The sequence below is a fragment of the Watersipora subatra genome, chromosome 6, assembly GCF_963576615.1.
Source record: "Watersipora subatra chromosome 6, tzWatSuba1.1, whole genome shotgun sequence".
Taxonomy (NCBI): domain Eukaryota; kingdom Metazoa; phylum Bryozoa; class Gymnolaemata; order Cheilostomatida; family Watersiporidae; genus Watersipora; species Watersipora subatra.
Genome location: NC_088713.1, coordinates 41,081,355 through 41,092,088, shown reverse-complemented (window position 1 = coordinate 41,092,088; position 10,734 = coordinate 41,081,355). Strand labels below are relative to the sequence as shown.

Sequence of the window (10,734 nt, the reverse complement as noted above, 5' to 3'; positions counted from 1 at the left end):
AAGATAGATAGCTAGAAAACTGACAGACGACAGAAAACAGAAAACAAAAAACAGACGACAGATGACATACTTTGAGAAATATATATATATATATATATATATATATATATATATATATATATATATATATATATATATATATATATAAGATATATATATATATATATAATATTGGAAGTTTTCAAACTTTTATTAAATATATCTAAATATGCTCACTGTTCAATAATATTTGGTAAAAAAACTAGTAAAAATGTCTGGCAAACTACAGAAAATGTCACCAAATAGAGAAACAAGCGTTTTACAGTTATTTGGGCTAAAACCATAAAAATTAATACAATTTTAAAAAACTGGTGAAAATCTTAACAGTAGCATCATATTCATTGAGTACCTGTTCATCATCGTTTTAAGACTCAACAGAATCTATAAAATTATAGCTAGTAGGCCTAATATATAATTTTTCATCTGCATCAAAATCATCTACGACTTACTAACAAACGAGTCGTATCAATTTTTTTGTGATATCATTCCAATCAAAATTGTCATTGCAATGAAGGAAGTAAACAAAGATACTTGAAAACAGTTGAAAATAAAAGTGAAATTTCTGGTCTAGCGCACTGTGCAAGAATTAATTGATTGGTTCACATTGTCAGTTAGAAACAACATTTGTGAACAGAGTCATGCGAATTCCGGCTGTTGGGACTAGTGCTGCATGATAACACGATATAATTCGATTTGACAATATATTTCAGTGCATGATTTTATATTTGGTCAGTTTTCAAGGCGATATGAATATCGAAGCCGATATTATATCGAAATATCGGCTGATATTATTTTGCAAAAATGGAGTTGTCTGTTCTCTTTATTGTAACGAGATGACAACTCCTGTTTTTCAAGAGATATTTACCAATATCCTCTCATATCGTTCATGTTAAAGCCTAACAGTATATATCAAAAGAAGACAACTCAAATGTTCGATATATCTCGATATTCAATATATTTTGAGAGCAAATAATCGATTGTACATGCAAAGATATCGTGCAACACTAGTTGGGACCAGAATAGTATTCTGGCCAAAATAGTATTCCGACTCTCAGGGTTTCTGATACACCCTAGCAATGCCGGATTACCAGCTGTTAGAATTGAAAGAGTTAAAGAATGAAGCTAACTTTTTGTCAAAGTAAATAAGGGACTGCCATCATTGCATCTACTCCAATCATTCCTAATAATATCACACATTCAATGAGTTGGTAGACTTGTACAGAACAAGCTATTTTTGCATAGGGTAAGCGGAGTTATCAATACGTGTGTAAAAGTACCACTAATAAGTATTTTACATACTGCAGGTAAACTATTTTTACTCGTAGATCATAAGTAGTTAGAGAATTTAGGAGCTCAGACTAACATTTTGCTTATAATCAAATACTGGTTGAGGTCGTAACCATTTTTTAAGCCTTGTCCTAATATGAATGCAAATTTTACCCAGTTACAAAAACAAATTTTTAAATGCCATGAAATTCAATGATTCCACTTAAAAAAATAATTAAAAACATTATATTGCCAGATTGAAAAATACAATATTTCCAGCACATGATGTTCCGATATGCTAAAAAATTTGCTATTTGACAATGAAGCAAAATATTTTTTATACGTTAGAAGTATAATGAACAAATAGCAAAGCATATTTTCGTTAAAAGTGTTAGCCTTTACACCATGGCAGCTTCCAGGTAGTGATTGACAGTTATTCATACTTTGGATATGGTAACAACTGGTGCCGAATAATATTTAAATTAATAATGATTGTGTGAAAATCCAGTAGGAATCGCTAAACCAAGTCAACAGGTTAAACGTGCGCATAATAAAACAAAATGATTGCAGCATCAGACTTCTTTTACTTGGATTGACACATCTTACTAGTTATGTTCTCTTTCAAAAATTATGCCTATGTTGTCTAGAGAGGGCAACTTCTCTTTGAATTATTTGCAAATTTGAGATTTTTAAATAGATGAGTTTTGTATGAAATAGGGTATTAAGGGCTCAAGAAGTGACTTTTTGGTCAAATTGTAATTTTTTTAATTTATTGCTATATTTTATTTTATTTAACTCTTTAAATAATCTAATCTAGCGTTTTTAATCAGGGTTTTATTCCATGCAAATTCACAAAGTAAGATAATACCAGCAACCTCACAAATAGGATTAGAAATATGCTTCTACCACATGATACTGTTTGTAAATGTCAAATTAAGGTTGTAAGCCTGTTGAAGCTAAAGATAAACGCAAAAGTTTTTTATTTCAAAAAGACAGATATATTCTAGGAATTTGGCATCTGTTTTACCTCGACTAGGTGCTTATACATAAACATATTAATTGTTTTCAATTCAAGTATCTAAGACTAGAAATTCCACTGTCATACAGCCCACGACCAAATTGATATTGGAAAAAAGAAAGGGTACTAATGGTTGAGAAATGCAATACTAGCAGTCAAATGGCACTGCAGTGCAATAGGATAACTGCAATGGTAGCTGTAATATACTGGGTGTTATTATATACAACAAACAGCAATAATGAAAGGAAAAGATTATATGTTTATATCTCTCCCCCTGCAATAGGAGAAATGCAATATTGGTCAATATTACAAGTAAAATGCACTGATATTATTAGAACAACCAATATTATTAATATAGTAATAATATAAAACCAAAGCACATTTTCGTTTACATTTCAAAACAACATAGCTAACAATATCAAGAAGTTGTGACATTTATATAGATTTTTAGAAAATCTATATAAAAAATTGTTTGGTCATGACAAGCAGCAATAATGAAATGATAAGGTTATATGTTTATGGCTCTCCCCTGCAATAGGAGAAATGCAATATTAGAAGTAAAATGTACTGATATTATTAGAATAACCAATATTATTAATACAGTAATAATAGAAAACCAATGCACAATTTTGTTTACATTTCAAAACATCATAGCTAACAATATCAAAAAGTACCAAGAAGAATATCTAAACTTATAATTAAATATTGTAATAACCTCTTTAGAATCGTTAGAAAAAAATATCGTCGTCATTTCCTTTACTTTCACTGCTTTGGACATCACTTAGACTACTCAGGACATCAGTTAGTACTCAAAAGTTTCCAAAATGTCAGTTACTTTGAAATCGGCAAAAAATGATTTTTGTCCTTTTACGTTAATTACAGAAACCGTCGCCAATTCGACAATGCTATAGACTGGTTAAATATGCAGGTTATTTTTTCGTTAAATGCGCACGACTTAATCGTTCTATTCTCTGTCGCTCGGCGTTTCAATTTCCGGTCTTAACTTTGATAAAAGTAAAGCTTAGCAAGATTTAATAACAATTTTCAGTCAAATAAATCTGTCTATTTGTGTATAATCCGTTCAGATGGGTAAAATTTAAGATTTTGCGGTACGCTTTCAAAGACTTGGTAACATGTTTAAATAGGTTTGTATGTGCTTTGTATCGTTATTACACTTTAACGAATCTACAAAAAAATGGTAAAATTTGTTGATGAGATTTCGATGCAAGGGTTTCGACGTTGTTGATGAATAATCTTTGTAAGTTGAGTGCACTTGCATTTATTATAAAAACTCTCAAACATTCGCTCCGCTCGTTTGTTCGTGGGAATACCTCTTCAACATATGCATATATACAACTATAGAAAAACATTATAAATAGTTTAAGTTAGGAGTGTTTGGGAGAGCTTACTGATGACTACTTTAAAACTTGTGCTGTCGGGCTTTGGGTGATTCAATTGTGGCAGCATAATGTATATTTGTTCACATGACTGCCAAATATGGATATTAAAAGGTGAATGTTGAGGGCGTATCACATAATGCCTTTGTAACTTACATTGAAAGAGTGCGAAATGAGGGAAAAAGCTGAATAAAGAACATTACAATAATAAATTTATTGTTTTTTAATATAAATTATGATTATAATGTTTATTATTTTACAATGCTGTTTTTAAGAGTCTAGTGGTCACAGTTCAAGACCTCGCTCACCAGTAACAGTAACATAGTGGTGCTAGTTATCCATTCTTGCATGCCTATTAGTGGGTTGCTTTTGTATATTAAGCAGTTTTTTGAGTGTCTACACGTGGAAGGCAATCTGATTTGTTTCCAAGAGAAGATAACTCTGGCTTAGTTATAAATGGTGCATTTTTTGTGGTTGCGTCATTTAGTACTTGTGAATATGTGCAACATGTTTTCAAAATGTTAACTTATAGGTGGTCTCCTTCAATTTCTAAACGGGTCTACTTAAATTTAGTAGCACTCTTTTATAAAAGCAGATTGTTTGTTGTATCTAACCTTGAACTCAGAAGAAATGTTATTATCTATTCTTGTTATCATGGTTTAACATAAAATCTTTTTGACGGAGCAGTTTCTTTTCAGACAACTGTTGCCTTCAAATCTTTGGCTACAATTTCTAGAGGTTTGTTAGATTTACCTCAGGTTGAATAATAAATACAGATTATTCTGTTCTTCATAATTGATAAATGAGAAATAATTTATGGATATTTAATTTATTAAAATGAGTGGTCCTCATTAAACAGAATAAATTTTTTTTTGTAATTTCTGAATCCAAAATCAGCTTTGCAAAATAATATGCAAAAATTATTACAAATTCATTGCTAATAAAACGTGAATTATGAATCCATTTTAAATTGCCAAAAAAAATGAAGTGCAGTACGAATGTTCAAGTTTTTTATTTTTGTGTTACAGTAGCAGTTGTTTTAAATATGTTGAATTTCACTCAATCCTGAAGCTCTGAAAATGTAGTTATTAAAAATAATGTACTAAGTTCTCAAACTTGTGACAATGAGCTTGGTAGGCTGACACTCTGACTAGCTGAGCTAACTAACCTTGTTATAAAACTCCTCAAGTGTCAGAATCGACTGTCAATATTTATTTTCTGTGCTTAACTGTAGTTAATAAGATCAACATTTTTTTGGTTAATATTTTTTAATGATAATAGTTTTGATGATTTTTATCAGAAGGTGATTGCATTATATAATTACTATGGGTTTCTATATCACTCTATACAATATTTTCACCTCATGATGCCAACACTGAAACAAACTAAAATAATATAATCGTATACTAAATAATTTTTTATTGTAATCGTAGCAAAACTGACTCTATTTAGCCATTACTTGCTAATGATTTCACGTTTACATTTAAACGCCTTCACAGTTTTATTTTTTTTAAATTTATTTCAAAAAAACACTTCTTTTAAGATATGAAATTTAAAAGTTACAGTTTGAAAGAAAGAGAAAAGAGAAAGAAAAAGTTTGAAAACCTTTACAGTTGTTTTATTTTTTTTGATTTATTTAAACTGCACAGAAACAATTTTGTCATGATATGAAGTTTAAAAAAGTTGGAATAGTAAATGTTGTTATATGTTAAATAAGAAATAAACTTTTGGCTCGATGGAGTTTTTATTACCCGTGCAACGCCGCACATTCAGTAGGATAGACGGAACAATCACAAACAGTGGACAGAGATAAGGACAAGCAATGACCATTAATAATAAAACGTATATAATCTAGATTGAGAAACAGTATTCATGAGTTGTGAATTTGAAACCTATCATCATAATTATCATTGTAATAACCTCAACCAATACTATAGTATTTACACGATGATATTCTCACACTCAAATTTTCCTTTGACTCTTCTTTAGTATAGAAACCTCAAACTTACTGATTGGCTACTAATCAAATATTTGCTATTACAATAACTTAAAGTGGCAGACATTATTGTCAAAAGTAAAAAAATATTGTGGGAGAGCAAAGCCAGAAAATTATGTTATCTTTTAGATAAAAGTAGAGTTTAAAGGCATGTTTAGTATACAAATGCCAACTTATAAAAAGTCTAACGTATAGTGGAGATACCATACATACATGTAAGTATGCGCTTCAATTTGTGGTTTTTAGTTGCCCAACTGGATCTCTCATACATGCATGTGAAAAACAAAATCAAATGCCAATATAGGACTGGTGGAGGTAACCATTACCTTGAATGTTACGGCAAGTATCAAATCACTTGGTAATTTCCACATTCTTTGTCATTTATAGCATGAACTCTTTTTATTATCTCAGAACATACATAAAATGCATATTTAAGAAGTGAGTTTGGTAGTCACTCTGTTTAGTAAAAAAATAATTCTAAAAATATATCCTATTTTGGGTACCCAAATTATTTTATAGTATGATTGCCAACAACAGCTGACTAGATATTAAGATAATACTAATATCCTAAATTTAACTTCATATAGTTACATATATATGTTTGTTCAAAAATCATGGTAAAGTTGGCTAATTTCTTTGCTCAATGTGAACTTACTTTTTATGGAATTTTTTGTTATAATGTGCCAAAACCAAAACCAGGTTAGCAAGGCAAACATCGCATGATATTTAATAATTATTATGTGTAAAACTGTAGCCTTCTATTGATATGTACATTGCCATCATTTATCTGATAAACACTTAACAAATATGAAATATTAACAAATAATATGTTTGTTTTCAGTAACCACATAATTACGGTCACCACTAAAGGTTTTATTTTTGACTGATTGATACATTGCATGAAATGTAGTAGTTGAGATTATATAGTGATATAAACTCCCATAAATATTGCTATATTCAGATTGATACTCTGTAGGGAAATACGAGAGAAAAAGCTTCTTCGCATTAAATTTTTTGCTTTCAAAAATAGCTTATGGATGTCCTTGGCTAGGTAGACTCTTTTCATTGACGTATTGTTGTTATGGAGAACATGTTATTATGACAAACTGTAAAGAGAAGAGTAAGAAGGTGGAATAGGTAGCAGTCACCGCCAAATTGTAACCTAGTCCCGCATCTGTCAAAGTAAGAAATATGAGATTGAAGATCTGATAAACTGCCTATGATAAGAGATCAACAGATGTGAGGAATTTCAAAGTTTTTAGGTGTAAGTAATATTTGGGAAGTATAAAACTCCTAATTATTACCTAAACTTTGATAAATTTCATTTTAAATTTAATTATCAAGATTGATAATTAAATCTCTGTTGTAAGACACGTAAATTTGAACCAGGTATATCCTGGAACTAAATAAGCTTTTCTAAAAAAACTATCACTCACGGGCAGCACAAACAACTTAATGTTGCTGACTTTTAAATGATTCTGACAATAAAAAGGTTACAAGGATTGCCAGTCTTTCTCTACTAACTGTAGTTAGACTGACAGCAAACAGGAGATAAACTAAACTCACACATTTAAATGAGTTAAAAAGCGGAATGTTAACAAACAAGCATAAGAGAAGCCTTTAATAGCCTAAAGGCAAATTAACTAGCGTAAATATGTTATACCTACTGGAGAAACATAGGTTGGTCGTAATAATTAACAAGATGCAAAAAACCGACCATTTCACCCCAAAAACTAATACATATGAAACATACCAAAGCATGTTTACACAATATACCTATGTTATATCATTGCTTATTATGCTATATAGATCTACTGTGGTTATGGTAATCAAAATTGTAACATCCTATTATAAGACTATGATACCTAAAAAGCATTTATGGTTATTGCCAAAATATTAATAAATTAGGATTTGATTTACTAAACTTTTAGAACTTGAAAATCAGAATATCATTAAAATGCATAATTTTTCTAATTTGCAGATTGAATTAAAAGCTGGCATGTTTGGTATGTCAATATAAGTTAGACACATCTTGCAACATCTAACTTTGGACTAACAGTTTGTAGAAACGTAAAAAATAGTCACATACCGTGTGGAATGAACCTTGTGACAGCTTTAGACATATTTTGTTATATTTCACTTTATTACAAACATTTTATAAGTATTAGGGTCTGCTTTTGACACAATTGAACCCAAAATTGATTGATATAGAATTAAAATACAGCTCTTGGAAATTAGTAAAAGTGAGCCCAAGTTTTGCCTGTAACTTTTTTAATGCTACATACAGTGAATACTAGCTTATAGCAGTTTTTAGCTAGAAATAAGCACTGATATTGATTTATATGCCAGTCACTTACTAAACTTTTTTTAAATGGTCAAAATTTTTCTTAAATTTACAATGAGCAGATTTTTATTTTCTGGAACTAAAAAATCAATCAATTGACAATCTGGCATATATTGATTCAGGCAACCCACTAACTTTTAGGCTACTAAAGGTAAATAGCATCATTATGGCATTAACTTTTTTATTTATTGACTTCAATCGTGGATGTGACATAAAAATAATAGTCATCTTCAAACTCAGGTAGAATTATTACATCCTTTTCCTAATATTTTAGGTTAAGGCAGGACCCAAGATACTAAACATTCTGACAGAATTAATATATTATAAAATTAAAGATTTAACGTGTTAAACATAACCTCACTCAAAATTTCAGCTTATTTTATCAGAAAGAATTAGTATTTTCTATCATTTGCAATTGTTTTTGATAATTGAGATGATGTGATTGCCAAGATGTTTCGATATTAAAATTGCCAAAATTTGATCATAGTTAAAATGCTCAGACCAAGCCAAAGTGTAATTATGACGTCTGTATTTGCAAAGAGACCAACAGAATAGAGATGTGCAGCACTGAAACAAGAATGAAATAGCCGATATCAATTACAGAAATGACAACAACAAGGGATGTTATTTCGCAAATTTTTTTCTTATGAGCATCTTAACTGCGATTAAGCTTTGTAAATTTTCATCTTAAAACAGCTGTAAGATCACTTCAAACATCAACAAAAATCACAAAGGATCATATTTCAAGTTATTTTTATTAATTTTTAATTTTTTAATAAATATATGTTTCCCCGCAAAGTACTGAAGCTGCAAAAAACAAACCGCAATGTAGGGAAGGATTACCGTTGTTAAACCAAACCAATCCAGCATCTACTATAGCGAAGTACTTACAGGGGCAGATGTTACACATATTTGGACACTCATCTGGTACATTTGACCATTTCTGGCACTTTCCATGGTAGAAACCGCCTCGTTCACAACTTGTTGGTTCCTCTACTGCAGTGCAATTTACTAAAATAAAAAAGTTTGAAAAATTGTAAAGTGTATTTGTTCATCATGAACTTAAGAAAACTTTTTTAGATTTCCTAGAAAATGTCGATATTTTTTTATAAATTGATATTGCTTTAGATACTTGAGGTGATCTGGCTGCCAGGATGTTTTAAGATTAAAATCAATAAAACTTAATCGGGTTAAAATGCTCAGAAGAAAAATGGGTGAAAAATGACATCAGTAGTTACTGTTGTTGCTAGGTTCATACTGAAGTGTTACTCGTCCATTCTGTAAAGCTCTTTGCAACTATAGACGTCGTTTTTGCACTTCTCCTTGATTTACGCATTTTAACTGCGACCCTGTTTTGTCCAATTTAATCTTAAAAAATACTTGTAGTCAAATCACCTCAAAAATCAAACAAAAGCACTGTCGCAAATGATTGAATAATACCGATACTTTCTGATAATAATATCCACTAAAATTTTGTGTAAGTTTATTTTCAAATACAGTAGTGAAGGAAATAGAGATCCTGGTTACAGAAACCAATCAGAAAGTAACCAGTAGTAGGGTATGAATAACCATACATTTCTACATCCTTGTGTAAAGTAGCAGCTAGTTATTGCACATATATTACTATAATAGGCTGAGAAACCACGTCTCACTATTCCAGTCATAATACATTTAATGTTTAACAGTCATATATATTTAACCAATTGCGTAGGCTTAATATCTTGTAGTTGCTGTTTTTTTTAACCATGATTATTTTTTCCTATAGAAAAATACTCCCATAACTGCATAACCTACTCAATCCAGTTAAAATGACAAACAGAACTAAAATCATTTGAGCTCTGTTTGAAATTTGTAATGTTGTGCTTTTAAGTACATGTATATTTTTTGACATGGCAATTTTATAGTTTAAAAGTTCCAAAATCTACTCACAACTAAGTTAAGACATCAGTGAGGCAATTTCGTCTGCTGACAAGTCGACAATATCAGTAACAGACTACTGTGAATTAAAATAAGCTTACCATATATTGATATTTTATCATGACCTTATATAAATAAATAGTAAATAATAAATTATAAAAGATAAATTCATTATCACTTATCAAATGATATTTTTATTCTCAACTGTTTACCACTTATTTAGAAAGGGACAACTTTTTGTTGGCAAATATAAAATGGAAGCCCAAAGCAGCTAAACAATAACATTTATTTTTTTGTTTTCTTAATCTTACAGCTTTTCCTGTTAGGTGTTGTCATAGCAAATAATCCACCTGGTGTCACGTTTATTTCTACTATTTCTTAATGGAACTTGGCACTGTTGCAATTGTTGCTGAATATATCTTAACACTGTGATTGCCTACACTGTAGATGACCTGAATCGCCAACCTACTAGTCATAAGCTGGAGCCCTAAACTCGAAAACATGGCTGCTGCCTCTCAGTTTTATGTTTAACCAAAGAATCAAAGAATTAGTATAGAACCTACGGGTATTGAACCCAGGAGGTCAGATTCAAAGGCAAACGTGCTATCGCTACACAACTCGGGCTGCTGGTCACTTTGGAAGTTCTGTAATTAATTTTTAAATAATAATTGTGAAATATTAAAAAATAAGCAAAAGTTGAAATAGAAAGCCCATAGTAAGGAAATTATGGTTTTTAGATATTTACTGTCATCAATGG

The 10,734-nt window shown here is 30.3% G+C and overlaps 1 protein-coding gene across 1 annotated transcript in view; it reads right to left on the bottom strand.

Moving 5' to 3' along the window:
• Positions 1-6,795: 6,795 nt before the first annotated feature.
• Positions 6,796-10,734, bottom strand: part of LOC137398266 (cysteine-rich venom protein pseudechetoxin-like) — a 29,661-nt gene continuing 25,722 nt past the window's right edge. The window contains exons 8-9 of the mRNA XM_068084374.1: positions 8,952-9,071; positions 6,796-6,890 (exon numbers count right to left, since the gene is read on the bottom strand). Of these exons, the coding sequence (XP_067940475.1) occupies positions 6,796-6,890; positions 8,952-9,071 (215 nt within the window). The remainder of the gene's footprint in view (positions 6,891-8,951; positions 9,072-10,734) is intronic.